This window comes from Lactuca virosa, chromosome 7, assembly GCF_052849685.1.
Source record: "Lactuca virosa cultivar CGN04683 chromosome 7, Lactuca_virosa_CGN04683_v6, whole genome shotgun sequence".
NCBI classification, from domain to species: domain Eukaryota; kingdom Viridiplantae; phylum Streptophyta; class Magnoliopsida; order Asterales; family Asteraceae; genus Lactuca; species Lactuca virosa.
In genome coordinates this window covers 146417316-146435283 of record NC_136432.1, presented here as the reverse complement: position 1 = coordinate 146435283, position 17968 = coordinate 146417316, and the positions used below count along the sequence as shown (strand labels likewise).

At 30.9% G+C, this 17968-nt stretch overlaps 1 protein-coding gene across 1 annotated transcript; it reads right to left on the bottom strand.

Annotated features, from left to right (window-relative positions):
* Positions 1-7673: 7673 nt before the first annotated feature.
* LOC145125991 (cytochrome P450 CYP736A12-like) lies at positions 7674-15484 on the bottom strand. Its single transcript, XM_079061403.1, has 2 exons — positions 14678-15484; positions 7674-8728 (listed from the first exon to the last, which is right to left on the bottom strand). Exons 1-2 carry the CDS (start codon positions 15350-15352, stop codon positions 7901-7903), a joined length of 1503 nt encoding a protein of 500 aa, XP_078917529.1. The 5' UTR covers positions 15353-15484; the 3' UTR covers positions 7674-7900.
* Positions 15485-17968: the final 2484 nt, after the last annotated feature.

Here is a 17968-nt window from a genome sequence, read left to right as displayed (position 1 = left end):
ATGGTTCAGCCAGAAGGTTTTGTAAGTACAGAATACCCTAATAGAGTGTGTAAGCTTGAAAAATCCATATATGGATTGAAACAAGCACCTCGCAGATGGAATCTTTGCTTCGATGAGAAAGTCAAAGAGTTTGGCTTTTCGAGATGTGAAGATGAATCGTGTATATATGTCAAGGCTAGTGGGAGTATAGTTAGCTTTTTGGTACTGTATGTGGATGACATACTGCTCATAGGAAATGACATCCCAACCTTGCAGGAAGTGAAATCCTGGCTTGGGAAGTGTTTTGCTATTAAAGACCTAGGAGAAGCTGCCTATATCCTCGGGATAAAGATTTTGAGAAACAGGAGTAAAAGACTAATTGGACTTAGTCAGAGTACCTACTTGGACAAAGTGCTGAAGAGGTTCAGTATGGAAAATTCCAAGAAAAGAGATTTACCTATTCAGTGTAATGCCAGACTGAGTAAAACTCAGAGCCCGAGTACAGATGAAGAGATAGCTGAGATGAGTCGAGTCCCATATGCTTCCGCTGTAGGCTCGATCATGTATGCTATGACTTGTACTCGTCCTGATGTTGCTTTTGCTTTAAGCATGGTTAGCAGATATCAGAGTAATCCTGGCAAGGCTCACTGGACTGCAGTAAAGAATATTCTCAAGTACCTGCGAAAGACTAAGGACTGGGTCCTTACCCTTGGTGGGAGTGATGACTTGAAAGTAGCAGGGTATAGTGATGCTAGCTTTCAGACTGATAGGGATAATTTCCGCTCTCAGTCGGGCTGGGTCTTTACCCTAAATGGAGGGGCAATTACTTGGAAAAGTTCCAAGCAAGATACAGTGGCTGATTCCATTTGTGAATCAGAGTATATAGCAGCAAGTGAAGCAGCAAAGGAGGCTATATGGCTAAGGAACTTCATCGGAGACCTTGGAGTTGTACCAGCTATTAAGGAGCCCATGGAAATTTTCTGTGATAGTGAAAGTGCGGTTGCCTTAGCAAAGGAACCAAGGGATCACGGGAGATCTAGGCACATCGACAGAAAATATCATTTCATCAGACATCGAATAGAAGAAGGAATCCTCGTGGCAAAGAGGGTATCATCAGATGAGAACCCGGCAGATCCCCTCACGAAGGGACTAAGTAGGGTTAAGCATCTTCAGCATGCTAGGTGCATAGGGCTAAGAGATGATATTAGTTTTTAGAAGTTAGATAATTTTGAAATATGTAAAATATAATTGGCATTTGATGATAAATAAAAGTTGTTATTTATGAGTAAAGTGTTGCTATCTCTTGTCATACATTTACTAGTATTTCTTTTTGCATGTTTTGACTTCCAGAATAATTATGTTATAGTATATATCATATTATTCAAATTCTCCACAGTCAATCATATGTTGGAAGTACATATGAATCAAGACTGTCATGGGTTGGTTTGTAGAGGTCCAAGATGTTGGACAAAGGGGGCTACAACACTCATGAGTGCTCATAAGTTCTGAGTATTGGATTCAACCCACGCTCACTGGTATCACTTCATGGAATTTATCTCGAGTGATCGTGAGACAGTAATATCATATAAGTCTTCAAACCTAGACATATGATTTGTTACCTATGAGTTGGTTATGCATTGATTGTACGAAAACGCATTGGTAACTCGATGTTATAAAACGTAACTTTGTGTGTAATTCAACAAGTAGTAGAGTAAACATATGAGTCGAAGTTTATCTGTTCCTTCTTGGATTAGAAGCGATATCTGGGCCCCTCGATGATTTTGTTTTGACCCATGTACCGGACCCGGTCAGAATAAATTGATGTGTTCAATTAAGTTCTATGTCAAACAAATCGGAAATCGGGAAACAACTGCTAGAGAATAGAAAGACATTGTTCCATGTGTTTGTCCGACTGATATCTAGAACAGAGGATTATATCATCACTTATCTAAAATGGCACACCATCATCTTCTCAGTTCCGAGAGACCTTGAAAGAGCTACGATTGCTGATTGGTTCCTGAAGTCATACTTGCAACTATAGTTATTAGACTTATCCAAGTGGGAGACTGTTGGATATAGTGTCTAAGTCCATAACTATATTTGGTATGTACTTGACCCGACCCGGCATGGTCCATTTGGGTTGCATGGCATCATGCACTTGAATAGACTAAATGAGAGAAATAAGACACTTATGGTTTATTAATATATTATAAGTTCTAATATATTAATAATAAGAATAATAATATTTAGTTAGTATTGATCAATAATTAATTTAGAACTAATTATGTGATCAAAAGAAGACTAATTAAATATATGGGTTGATTGTGTCAATCATCCATAACTTATATAGGGGGCCAAGGCTCCATGGATTATCAAGTTGGGTTAAACCCATAAGATGCTCCATGGATGCTCCATGGGGGTTACATAACCCATGGGTCATGGAAATGAAAGGTCATGACAATTAGGGTTTACATGGTGTAACCCTAATTGTAACATACTATATAAAGAAGCTATTAGTCACCATTTTCGGCCACTAGAGTGAATCAAAGAGGGCTAGCCGAAAATCCAAGTGTTCTTATTCTCTTAGAGTTTATTCCAAGTGTACTTGGTGTTGTGTGAAGCATTTGAGGCATCACACTTGAGGTGTTAGGCTTACAAGGTTTCAAAGGAATCCAAGCTACAAAGAGGTATGTAATTCTTACTAACTATTAGAATAAAAGATCCCCATGTATGCTAGATAGGATTATGAACCTTGGAAAATCATTTTGCATGTATCTTAGTCAAACATAGATACAAGGTTTCTAGGGTTACATGTACACCATAGGAGTGTTAGAATGCTCAAAACCCAACACGTACATCCATTCTCTCGCTGAGTCTTGAAGTGAGAAGGAGAATGCCATTAGCTTTATTTGGTCTTCAGTAATGGCATGTGGCTTCATTCCAAAACATACCACATGAATTTCCTCAAGGAATTTATGTGGGTCTTTGTTTCCTAAGCCCCTGAACGTATGAAGAAGATGTATCAGCCCAAATTTCAGCTCGAAGTTTTGTGCTTCTGGAAAAGTGATGCAAAGAAGTTGCTGATTAACCTTTTATGCTACTCATTCTCTGAGAGTTTTCTCTGCTTTGTTTCCACTCATGGCTGAAATTTCAGATTCAGTTTCAGACGAGCCGTGGTTTCAGAATTTTCCGAATTTGGTGGGGAGTATGTTTTTACTGGGGCTTTGGGAAGGTGGGGGTGGGGGTACTTACGGAAAAGATGGAAAAGTTGGGTCTGGTTCGTTCCACAAAGGACTACCTTAGGGTGTGGTGATGACTGGAGGTAAGGAAGATGATGAACCAAAGAAACCAACTGATTGTTTTTGTTTCGATGCTTCTTTCTTCCGTTTTCTTACAGCTTTATCAACTTATAGATAAAAAACTAGAGGTGTACCTGTATGAAAAGTTCTTAGCATACAAACTATTAGAAGCACCGTGTCCCCGGAAACGGCACCAATTTGTTAAACCGTTGTCGCGTATGATTTAAGCAAATAATATTTTCACTGCGTGGTTGCACTAAAGGATAGTACAGAGAAGCAGGGTCGAATCCTTAGAGACACAGCCTAATGGTCAATGTCTCTTTGCGTAAGGCATATACTAGTTATTTAACAAAAAATAATCAAATGTGTTTTTTGATTTAAAACTAAAACTAAATATTGTAGTGAAATTAATTAAATGAAATCAGTAACAAAAACGAATTCAGTTCTGTTGCGACTTTCCTAATCATGCTATCAGCACATATCTGGTTATTCAAAATGCGTTCTATCTACGCTGGTACTGAGAAAAACTAAAAAGCTCTAGTATAATCTCTTTTATCTAGTTAAATTAACCAAAACAAGCTCTTCAGTTAACCCTAACTTTTTACTGTCTAATTAAACAAACTCTTAATTCGAATCAGAAAAGTTGCATTAAGATCTTTGTAAAATTCCCAACAATACCCAATATTTTGTCACAATCTTGGAAGCACAAAGGTATGAAATTTGAGTTTATATAAGATTTAAATCCCAACACGGAACCAATCTGATACTTTTTACTTATTACCAGTTGACAAAAAACAATTACGGATTCTATTAATTGATTAACTGGAATGATTAAACCCTAGTTAGGTGATCAAACTAACAAGAATTAAAAATCAAACATACATTAAGCTCAAAACTAAAACAACTAGATACAAGCACATAATGAAAACCAAATATGATAACTCATCACATGAGGAGTACTAGTCTTTTGCAGAACTAAAAAGTAGGTTTTTAGCCAGACATGGCTAAAATTCGATTAAAACTAATAAAAAGAGATATTAATTGATTAATCTTGCTAAACTAAATGTAGGAGATGATTCACAGCCTTTTGATATTCAGAAAGTGATGAAAAGTAAAAGAAATCGCCTTGAGAAGGGTTTTTCATCGTCTGACATCGTATCTGATCAGAGGGGTCATATTTATATGCAAGTTAGATGCTTCCGGAGCAAGAAAAGCAATTCCACGATCGCATATATCCAAAAATGTGATCTCATTTTTGGCCATTTTCTCCCGAATTGGCGTTTAATGAAGTGTGATGCTATTTTTGACCATTTTGAGACTTCGACATGAAAATGCGATCGCATATATAGGAAATGCGATCGCTTTTTTGCCTTTTTTTCTTCAAATTGGTATTTTTGACCCTACAAAACCTCGACCATAAAATGTGATCGCATATTTGAGAAAATGCGATCACATTTTTCTATTATCGTAGCGATTCGGTCGTAATCCTTCAGTTTAAGCAATCCACGTCATTCATCAGCATCGTTCTTCAGTTCCAACTCCATTTAAGCTCCAAATATGCATCCAAGCTGCTCCCAAAGTACCGCTCTACTCAAATGATCTGAAAACAACATAAAAGCATGAGCAGTACGGAAATTCTGACGAAAGAGATGAGCTGAACATTATTTAAACTAATGACATGGAAATGTGCAAATTATAATGTTAAATGCTAATAAAAACTACCCTAAAAGATGCATCAAATGACATCTATCACTCTTACAACCCAACTAGAATCAATTGGAACATATTATTGTTGGCTTGGGATTTGGGAGGTGACACGGGAGGCCTGGCACCGGGAATTATGACAGTTTCCGTATGGTATGATTACATTCGAAGGCCAAGTAAGTTTTTTCATATAGTTTCTCTCTTTAAGTGTTTTCAGATCTTGCCAAGAGATGTTGGAGTTGTAGCAGGTAATGTAAGAAATAGCTATGTAATTGCACATATTTATGTATTATAGGCTTACAGAATCTTAGTTTTACTTGTTTTTATCATAACATTGCACGTTTGATTTAATTTTTTCTAGTAAAGGAATCGTGCAAATGACTTTAGATCTAAAAACTTGTTTGAGTTTTAGTTAGTAATAGCATTCTTCAAATATATTTCATCATTGTATTAAAATGTCGCTCCAAGTACTTTATATTTGGAAAATGAAAAATTCATTATGAAGTTGTTCAAAGTCTTAATTTTCTAATTTTATGTGTCCAAAGAACAAACCCATATAGAGAAATAAAAGACATAGAAGCATAAGACGTGACGAAAAAAATGCTAACAATCTACATTATTAAATTAGAAATTAGCATTTCTGGAATTTATAGTTTAGTACATGCATTAAATTATACTTTTAGATTTTATATGAAAATTTATAGTTTTAATTTTTATTTACATATTGCAAGAAATTTATATATATTTATGTAAATTTGATTTTTTCCAATAATATAAAACCATTGTAATTAAATAATAGCCAGTTTAAAAGATTATTGTCACTAAAAGATATATAACAGTCACTATAAGAAATAATTATGTGTTGGAATGAAAACAAACGTCATGGTATACGTAATAGAAAATTCATGTGGCTAGAGAGTAAATTAACGTCAATCACGACGACTGATGAAATTTTGTGTCCATAAAATATGTATGGCCACAGTTTAATTAATCCTCAATGTCCAAAATATAACTAATAGCCACATTGAATGATATACGTGTTTAAGAAAGATAGCAAATGTTCAGGTGAAAACAAGTTTATGCGGCTAAAAGGTAAAAATAACTATGATAGACAAAAATATGTTTCATTATTGTGTCTAATTATTTTATGTTCATGTTTTAATTTAATATTTGTTATTAAAAGTTAAACAATAACATAATTGAAAAATATATGTGTGTTAGAATGATAACAAAGGGCTTTGTAATAAAAAGAAAATCACGTCGGTATAGGTGTAAAAAGGTAGGAAAACAAATCACTATGGTCTTCATTGAAGTTCTCCACAATTCGAATGGTATGAATTCTATATTTATCGTGGTTGATTATCTCAACAAATACACATACATTTTAGGCCTTAAACATTCCTACATAGTAACACACCTCAATCGCCGACATGTGTATTTGCTAAAGAAATAATTCAAGATACATGGCATACCGGAGTAGTAATTGCATATCCAAATTGGATTTTTGTGAGTAACTTTTGGAGAGAGGTATTTAAGTTACAAGTAACTTAGGTTGGACAAGTCACTTAGGTTGCATGTAGTTACGGAAAAACATTTTTCATTTTCTGTTTTATGTTTTCCGTTTTCAGTTTTCGTTTTCGTTTTTGTTTACAATAATTAATGTGGATGATGGTGACGGTGGTAGTGGTGGTGATGGCGGCAACAGGATGGTGGTGGTGGTGACGATGGTGGGTGTGTGTTTATATTTTAGAAATTTCTTGTAATTAGAAAAATCTGGAAAATAATAATTATCGGTCTCTAAAATTTTCTAAGTTGTTTGTAATTTTGGAAAGCATAAAGTTTTTATTTTCGGTAACAAATTCAGAAAAATTGTTAAACTAAATGTGTTTTCAAAATTCTTAATTTTCTTGGAAAAATGTTCCCAGAAAAATCGTCGATTTTTTCGTAACTAATTGCACCTTTACCTTTACCGCTCCCAGTTTCCTGCAAATGCTATGATGCATGTTGATTTTTACATCTCTCAATCAAGAAAAGCTATCAGAAAGTGCTCTTCATGACCATTTATACCTTCTCACTTAAAAGACATTTTGGAATTTTTGGCTATCCTAGAGGACATTTTAGACATTCGTTAACCTTTTGGAAGGTTGGGTCGGCAAGTTAGAGTAGTTGATTAAATGAAAAGACATTTCTGTCTTTAAAGCCTCATGGGAAGACTTTAAATAAATTATGATATAATTTCCAGATTGCACTCTTGAGAACAAGGTGTGATCTTTTCATATGGGTATGGGTATACACTTGAATAAACCACCTTCGTGATTCACTTTTCAAACAGAACGAACGGATTAAAAGATGAAGTCTTGCTCTGTTTGTTATAAGGATAGTTGTTTCATGTTATTGTAGTCTTTTAGTCGTTATGTGAGTCAACCATGTTATAATTAAGAGGTCATTCAATTAGTAGGTTATGCTTTGAATGTAACTGATTTTCAGTTAGAGCGAGAGCTCTGGGTGATACTAGCATCTCGAAGGCTAGAGGTTCTAATTTTTATTGTAATCATTCGATTTAGTTTGTGATTCTTGATAAACATACAGTTCTAGCTAAATTTGTTCGCACACAATCTACTCTCACTTCTCCTCCTGATACACCCTCACGGTCATGTCAATTGTTTGCTTGAAACCTACACGATAGTTCCATTATGCATACAATCAAACAACTCTTTGGAACAACGGTTCCATTTCAAAACACAGTACAATTTTCGATGAACCAAGACATTAGTTAACTTGTGCTTTTTCATGGACAGAAAAAAATAACAAACTTTACATAAATACACACATGAAATATTATAAATGATATGGTAAGGTTGCATCATGCTCAAGTGGTGTCTGTCATATATCTTTAACAAATGTTGAGTCCCTCTTCCTCAGTTTTGGTATATAGGATTAGCTAATAAGGGTTTAGCCCTGGGGGTAGTTAATCCAAATTTTTCTTTCATATCCAGGTCACTTGATGACATCCCACTCGGTAGCTCCCAATCAAAGAAATGTACCATGTTGGAAACCACCAAGCCAGTGTTTAGTAATCCTAAATTCATTCCAGGACATCCTCTTCTACCAATTCCAAATTGTATAAGTTGATAATCATGTCCACGAAAATCGACTTCTGTGTCTAAAAACCTCTCTGGAAGAAACTCCTCCCAATTTTCAGACCAAACTTTTGAGTCACGTCCAAATGCCCAATAATTTACAAGAAGTCGTGTATTCTTGGGTATATTGTAACCATTAATCACAATATCCTCCATTGATTGATGTGGAACTAATAGTGGAGCAATAGGATAAAGCCTTAAAGTCTCCTTAACTACCATGTGCAAGTAACTTAAGTTTGGCAAATCTGTTTCTTCAACCACATGTTTATCTCCAATCACAACTTTCAACTCTTGTTGTAGTTTCTTCATCACTCTAGGGTGTTTTATAAGTGCAGCTAAAATCCATTCAACAGAAGTTTTTATGGTATCAATGGAGCCAGCTATCAAATCCACTAAAATGCATTTCATACCAGACCTATCAATTGTAAAGGATAGGCCATCATGGGTATTTGAATACCGGTGCTTTAGTGAAAGCAATATGTCGATAAAATCCATTTCTTCATGACTTTGAGATTTAATAAGTATGTGTTCTTCATGCTCATTTATCAATGTCTCCAAAATTTCATCAAGTTCCTTGCTTAACAACTTAAAGCGTTTAGTCAAGCCCTACAAATCCGAATCAGAAGAAATAATATTAGATTTATCGTGACAAAAGAGTAAAGGAGTCATCAAAACTACGAATCTCCAATCAATCGGTCTAGAATATATGATGTACACGATTTTGCAATATTATCTGGGAATCTTGTTATAATTTTCATATTAACAACTAATTTGGTACTGATGGGGTCTATAAAAGTAGAAGTAACTAGGAATATTGGTTATGTTCACATTTGACGAAGTACCTCACTTCTCTAACTTAATAGAACGTTATTTCTGAATTTTATACAATTTGAACTTTTTTTTACAAATTTATTATCATTTAAGTATACGGCTTATTTAGGGTTTTACCAACCACATATTTTTCACTCACTATGTAATTATATATTTATATAGGGCCATTGCCCTACCAGTATTAGATAGTATTAGATGGTTGAATTCTCTTAAAGGGTTGAGAATCTAAGTCCCATGGTACACAAAAATGTTGTTTAGAAGTAGGTTATTAGAAATTATTATATGTTAAAAAAATATAATCATTTATTTATTTCACACACACACATTATATATATATATATATATATATATATATATATATATATATATATATAGAGAGAGAGAGAGAGAGAGAGAGAGAGAGAGAGAGAGGAAGGTTATTTTGAGAACTTAAAGATTTGCGAGAACACGAAAAATTCTAATCCCCTCATCATTTTTCAAAACCAATATCACCAATATTCATAAAGGTTTCATCTAAGAGGGATCAATGCTAAAAAAATTAAAAAGATTTGATAAATTTTTTTTTGGAAGTATGCATATATGCACATCTAAATATGCATGCATGAATCTTTATGTTTTCTGTGTTTTTTTAACGTTTTCAAGTTGCGATTATCTTAAACACGGCTATTAGAGTCTCATTGTTGTGTTGGATTTGAAAAATATTGAAAAAAAGCACAAATATGCATGCATATATATATATATATATATATATATATATATATATATATATATATATATATATATATATATATATATATATATATATGGTAAATTACATGGATGGTCCCTGTGGTTTGTGGGAACTTGCGTGCTTAGTCCCTGAGCAAGATTTTTAACTTGGATAATCGTTAATATTAAAATTTGTAACCCGTCTGGTCCCTCACTTAAGATTCCGCCTGTTTTGTGGTTAGAAACCCCCACGTGACAAGCACGTTGGGAGTATTTTTGTCATTTCATATCTCTCAGGCTTTAAACCTGGTTTGTCCTTTCGGTATCTCCGGACATTTTTAATAATTAGTTGGTTTTGTTTTTTGTGATAATTGTTTACAAGTTGTAATGTTAGGTTCAAGATCAAGTCATGTAGCTGCAGTTGTTTAGAATGCATTTAATAAATATGATTTGTATCAAGGATACCTTTTTATCAATGAAAATGATATCATTTTGAACTTTATTGTGTTTTACAATTTCTGAAGTACATTGAGATTATATTATTGAGATGAGAAAAACAAATGATAAAAGCAACATAATATATAACCTTCCTTAAAACAAATAACCAAAACCAATGACAAAAATTTAAGGGACATCGTCCGAGTTAAAAATCTTGCTAGGGACTAAGCGTGCAAGTTCCCCCAAACTACAGAGGACCGTCCGTCTAATTTACCATATAGTTAATATGTCTAAAGATTACATAGATAATATGTTATTCAAAATAACCCATGGGCATTTGGTTTATATCTTGTTGTGCAATTTAATAGAAATTGAAATTTAACTTCTCTAAATTATAAATCGGTTGAAAATTAAATTATTATATATATATATATATATATATGGTTAGATTTAAAATAATGGGTTAACTTTAAAAATACCTAAAACTTTAATTACTTTTTTTTGTTTTAACCAAAAAAATTGTTTCCAAAAAAATCTAAACTAGTATGTATTTATCCTCTCTAATAAATGAATGTTTTTTTGTCACTTGGCACATTCTCATTCAATTTGCCAAATGTCATTTTGTGGTTATTTTGAATTAATTTTTCCACGTGTCATTTTATGAGCTTTTCTAATTTTTAAAATTTTACATAATATTTTAATGTAATAATTGCAATAAATGTAGTGATAAATGGATATTAATTTCACTAATAAAATTACCTTTTAATTTCAAAATTCTCAAAATTAAAGCTCATTAGTTTCTTTTATTTATTTAAATTATTTGTTTAAATTTAAAAGATAAAAAACATTTTCATGGGTCGGGTACACTTTGGTTGTCTTCGGTTTTGTAGAGGCTTAACTTGTTTGTTGTTTTTGAATTAGCCCAAATTTTATGTGGATGACGTGAAGAGGGTGTTAAACATTCTCGGCCTAGATTAGCGTAAAATACAGACACAATAATCTATTCTAATAAATGAAAGTTTTTTTTTTGCCATTTTTCACACTCTTATTCAATTTGCTAAATGTCATTTTGTGGTTATTTTGAATTACTTTTTTTTTTCGTAATGTCATTTTATTAGTTTTCTATTTTATTAAATTTCACATAATATTTTAATGTAATAATTTCAATATATGTAGTAAAAATGGATATCAATTTTATTAATAAACTTATCTTTTAAAGCAACTAATGAGCTTTAATTTTGAAAATTTTGAAATTAAAAGGTAAGTTTATTAATAAAATTGATATTAATTTATTACTACATTTGTTGTAATTATTACATTAAAATATTATATGGAATTTAATAAAATAGAAACTCATAAAAGGATATGTGGGAAAAAAATTAATTTAAATTAACCACAAAATAACATTTGGCATATTGAATGAGAGTGTGACAAATGGCAAAAAAACTTTCATTTATTAGAGTAGATTTAAATTCTTTGTTTAAATTTAAAAGATAAAAAATATTTTAATTATAATAATTCATTATTTATATTATTTTCTTATAAATTCAAAGTTTTTAAATATTTTGAACTTTATATTTAACTTTTTTTTTTAAATTAACCCATGTAGTACATGAGTTTCGCAACTAGTACAATATTATTCTACTTATCATGAGTTCAAGTAGTATCATCAGTTGAAATATTCGTGCTTCATGATTCATCACTAACAGTTTCATAAATCCATGAAGCTAACAATGTTTTTTAGTTTGCCGAGGCTTCGGTCTCTTCCAAAAAAAAACAATGATATTTATAATCCATTCAGCTTCATCATTGTTATGATATTCAATCGCACCATCAAGATAACCAAAAATCCTAACAGTGATTTATATATGTAAAGTGACCTACATTTTGCATCTAGGAGTATTAAAATGCAGAAGAATGGGTAAATGTTACTTGATATTATTTATGCAGTAACTTATGGGGAGTACCAGTTTAGGAATTATTATCATAAGGAGATGTTTGGTACCATATTAAATCCTTTTAATGACAAAATACACAAGATTGAAGGGTTTGAAGGACAACTATTAAGTATTGAATAAGACCAAAGTGTATTCACTCAAACCAAATAAGAGCAAAATTATGATTAGAACAATTGTGCGCTATATTATTAACTTGTCTGTCATTATATCATCACCAAATATATTGATCTACATCGATAAATAAATCTAATCACATGACTACATGTATTAATCGAAATAAGGTTAATTACCAGTGCTAGAAAATAGGGCTACTTCTAACAAAATTTGAGTAACCAAACAAATATGTCCGGCCCCCACAGTTTTGGATCTAATGAGTTTCTTAAAGATACTATTTTTGAAAGCTCATGTTCTTTTTTGATTGGTTCGTTAATAGAAATCACAAACTAAAAGTTAATGTAGTATCGTGGTTGCAATGCTATTTTATTGCTTGTGATTTGTAGTCATTTTTAATGTTTAGCTAGCTTCGTAAGTTTCTAATGCTAATGCAGTTGTTCTAAAATTGTGAACAACTTATGATTGGATGAAACTCTTAATAAATAATAATAATTTACTTATTTTTTGAAAACATGACGTATGATAATAAGGTGCAATGCCTTGGACCATCTCCAACCTATTTCCATTTTCCCCTAAAAAATAAAATAAAAAATAAGGTAAATAGTGTTTCATCTCCAATCCTACTCCATTTTTTACCCCATTTACCTACAAAAAGTATATTCCATTCTTCTAAATTATATAAATTGTGAAACACATCTCTTCTATTAATTTGGTTTTAACAAATATATGATCTATATTTTTTTCATTACAATAATATTAAATAAATAAGATTATATTTATAACACTTAATTATAAGCTTTTGTAAAATACGTTATTGTGTTTTATAAAATTTCAATATGTATTTAAACTTTAATATGAATTTGATAAACAAAAACAAACTTTATATTTATAAGTAATTAAAATAATTTAATATATAACACAATATTATAAGCATTAAGTATTACATTTAAATTATAATTAATAAATAAAAAACCAAAAATGTATAAATATATAAAAATAGGGACTAAAATCAACAACTCAAAATTCATCAACATTTTAGGGGAAATAAATAGTATAAGACCAAATATGGTGTTATACTGTTCATTTTCCCTAAAATGGAGTAGATTGGAGAGGAATAGAGATAAAAATGAGAGAAATAATGGAAAATAGAAGTAGGTTGGAGATGCTCTTAGTAGAAAAGTAAAAAACAATTAATGCATATATGTCTACAATCATTCAACCCATAAATATGAGGTAAAGCTGTGTGTTAGATCATTAACATCAATATATATTTATAAAAGAAACATTTATATTTGTACCACATATATTTGAAACTTTCATGATTTTTCAATTTCTTTCTAATAATTATTATAAATTTGTTAATAATGTTAAATTAATGCAAAAACTAAATTCTAATAATAAATTAACTAAACTACAATATTAAAATATCATATTTTACTTCTATTTATAAAATTATAACTTTAACTTTTTAACATATTATAGTTAACTTATTAGTTTAGATATGTTGTCGTATTTAAGTAATTGTCATTTTAAAGTCACAACTTTTGTACAATTTATGATTTAATGCAAAATAGTTAAATTATTAATTTCAATATAATGTGAAACGGTTAATTTAAATCAAAATTTCAGTTAAACTTGAAAAAAATCAAGAGACAGTTTTATAAATAGTTAAAAGTTATAAATTATAGTGTTAAATCTAAATTGTAATCCTAAATTAATAAAAAAAAACATGAAACTATTTTTTTATAATGATTAAGAATTTTCAAATAAATAGCTTAAAAATAACTTATAATAAAAATAGTTAAAAGTAGTATTATATAAAAAATTATAATGTTATCTTAAAAACCAAAAACAATGTTGTTTTAAATAATTACAATAAAAGAAACTAAAAATATTCATCAAAAAAATTTTAAAAAAATAAATTTCTAAAACTAAATTAAAATAATTAAACGTTTCCTAAAACGTTATTGTAAATAACTTACAACAACAATAGTTATAAGTAACACTATATACAATAATTATATTGTTACTTTTAAAAACAAAAACAATATTTCATATTTTAAATAATTACAATGATAGAAATTAAAATCTTATGCAAATAAATTTTTTAAAATTAATTAATCATAAAAACAACTATAAATATCATTAAACCATATATTATATTTAATTTTATTCATTAGTAACCCGCGACTGAGACCCTTGAAACAATTGAGATTATAGAATTTTAAAAGATGTCTACATTATCATATAATTTAAAACAAATCATGTTTATACCAACTTATTATAAAATTTATTATATAAGAGCTAACAACAACGTCGTTGATATATTTAAAAGACATATATTTGTAAAAATTCTAAATATATTATTGTATTTTGCGCAACGCGCGGATATTCGTCTGGTAAGCCTATAAGGTTTGATTAAATTACTAAGCCTTATTTTTGCACAACAAGAAAGCTATATCAAAATCGAGCTTTATAAAACTTGAGGTAAAAATTATGAAATTACCTGAAGATCAAACGGAGCTAACATGGGCACATAGTCGGCCAAATTGAAGATGCCTATTGCTTCCATGCTCTCGTCCATTACGCTCTTGAAAAGGAACTTGTCATCATTTTTCTTACCAAATATCATCCTACACGTCATGCCTTCAATCAGCGCACCTACAGTCTCACTTAAATTCACCACCTTACGTCCCACGGACGCAATCCTAATCTCCTCCAGCATCAACCTGATCTCCTCCCTTCTTATCCCTGCAAAACTATTAATTTTCTTAGCACTAAGCAGTTCCAATGTACAAAACTTCCTTACATTTCGCCAGTATGATCCATATTCCGTAAAAGTCAATCCCTTTCCACTATAAGCGAAGTACTTTGTTGCTTGGATATTGGGACGAGAAGCAAAAACAACATCATGAGTCCCAAGGAAGAGTTTGGCGGCTTCCGGCGAAGAGACTATCACAAATTGGATGGACCCAAGGCGGATCGACATGATGGGACCATACTTTTGGGAGAGCTTGTGGAGGGCACGATGGGGGAGGTTTCCCAGTAAGTGGAGGCTTCCGATGATTGGTAAGGGCGTAGGGCCAGGTGGTAGTTTCTTGTGGCGGAGATGAGCTGATCGCAATCGCCAAAACAAGATACCGGTGAGAACTAATAGTATTGCAAATATAACAGAATACATAGTTGCTGCTTGTTGAAGCTTTTGTCATAGTAATTTTCTTCATGATCAAGATATATAGATATCTTGGGTCGACAAATGTCATTGTTTCCATTTATGTTTTCTTCAAATTTGTTTAGGAGTAGATCCTCCTTTCGTTGTAACTTTTGTTTGTATCACTTATTGGAGTTTTTTTTCTGTAAAAAGGTTGTTTTCAAAAAGAGTTATAAAAAGGTGTTGTTTGAAATTCATTTTAAAAAATGGGACTGTGGCCCCCGCCTCTTTGCGTATACATTTAAATTACATAAATGGTCCTTTTAATTTTATGCAGTTATCATTTTCAGTTATATATTTGACTTTTATATTTTTCATTTCCATTTCCACCTTAATTTATAAATAATACTTTTTTATAAATATGTTATTAAATTTTATACATAGACCTTAATAATTTATATAATTTAAAAAAATTATTTTACCTTTAATCAATATAAATATTAAATTTATTGAAATTATATATATTAAATAGTTATATAGATATTATTAGAAGTAGATATAAAATAAATAATTATACAAATTTTATATATGAATTGTCCAATCAATAATAATGTCTATAAAAGCAATTTCAAAATAACTGAAGAATCCAAAAATGTGACTATACATTTGATATTCTACTGTTGATGAATTGTCGTTTCAATTCTTTATAATCGAGTACATTTTACTTTTTGGTGATATTAATTTCAATCATAGAATTGGATTTTTTTCATATTTGCATCCTCAATTTCCATATTTCTCTCATCTTTGTATTATTAGTTTTTTTCTATCTCAAACATAAGGTGTGCATTTATTTATATATATCTTGCATATATAAACAATGTCAACATTAAATTTAAGATACTAATTTATGTTATTTGTCCTATGATTTGCAGTTAAATTCTCTTATATCCGTTGTTATGGTTCTAAACTGTCCCTTTATAATTATTTTATATTGGGGTGGTAATATTGAATATGAAAACGGATTCAACAAGGGTGACCAAGCAACTTTGTCTGCTTCGGATATTCTTAGGCACAAAATACGGTATGAACAATTTAAAGATTTGATTTATACACATGTAGGAGTTTAAAAGTCTGCCTATAAATTGAATTTGTCATTATGTTACCAATATTGTGGGATCTAATAGGGCACCCCTCATAAATGATTCATCTTCAGACATGATGTATTATTTAACTAAGAATGATGAAAATTATTATGGCCAAATTTATGTCAACATAGAACAAATAACACCACCAATAAATACTAGTTTTGCAGATTTCCTCTGTAATTTTGAAGCACCATGTCCTTTGCCTAATGATGATAGACTTGAGACAAATAATGACTTTGGAGAGTTCAAAGTACCAAATGGGTAGCAAAATGTAAGACTGTAGCTTGTACGAGATGAAGGAGAAAGCTCTAGTTTTATGCGTCATGCATCACCTTGTCAATGGTATATTCATGAAATTAAGAAGAAAAGTCATAATATGTGGCAGATTACACGTTAGGTGGATGCATATAACTGTTTTGGATCTTGTATTGGCAATGATAAAGGAAATTTGAACTCAAAAACAATTTCTTCATATATCATCCACTCAATTGAAAAAGATGTTGCTTATCTGGTGAAACATATACAAGCAGATATTAAAACTATTTAGCATGTTGATGTTTCTTATGATAAGGAATGGCATGGTAGGAGAAAAAAATCCATAGAGAAGATTAATGGAACTTGGGAGAGTAACTTTGTTGAGTTACCTAAGTATATTGTAGCTTTGTAGTCTTCAAACCCTGAATACGTAACGATATAATGCTAGTTTTTCACCACTTCCCCATGTTGATTATTGGTTGGATTCAAATTGGGCGATTGAAGCGGATTACTCAAAACTTTTTATTGCTTGAGGTAGGAGGCGTGCAAACTGAATACGTAACGAGATGGACATGCATCATCTCGGTGAACCTCACAAATGTGGATTATGCCACCAACCAGGTCATAATCGAAAAATTTGTCAAAATTCTCAACCACGCTTTAATACGATGTAAGTAATGTATTTTATTGATCTAGTAATTAAAAATATCACGTTAATAATATATTTATAATAAAAGAAATATTATTAATAAAGTTGGTAAAGGTAGAAAATAAAAATAACATTGTAAAAGGTAAATGTGTAATTGAAAAGTTTTATAATATAAAACTGAAAATTCTAATAAAATACAAGGGCCATTTATGTAATTAAAAAACTCATAGGGATGATTGAAGTGAGGCCACAACTCCATTTTTACAAACCAATTTCAGTCAGCCCCTTTTTACAATCACTTTTGAAAAGAGCGATTTTTTAAGAAAAAAAAAAAAAAAAAAAAAAAAAAACTCCAAAACGACTCTGCGTATCTCAAAAAGTGAATTTTTGATAAATTACCTTTTAGCCTATGAGGTCTGAACGTAATTCATATTAGTCATTAAACCGAGAGCGTACATATAAAGAACGTCCAAATCTGACTTCGTGAGAAGAAGTTATGATTTTTCTAAGATTCAGCGTAGCAGCGTACATCTTAGAAATCAAATTTTAGATCGGTCAATTTTTAACCCAAATAATCTAAACGAGAATCGAATATCT

Excerpts from the sequence above, each read along its gene's own strand:
- LOC145125991 (XM_079061403.1), bottom strand. The coding sequence starts at position 15,352 with ATGTATTCTGTTATATTTGCAATACTATTAGTTCTCACCGGTATCTTG. Across the intron at positions 8,729-14,677 it reads TAGCTCCGTTTGATCTTCAG|GGCTTGACTAAACGCTTTAA; the intron begins GTAATTTCATAA and ends TCGGATTTGTAG.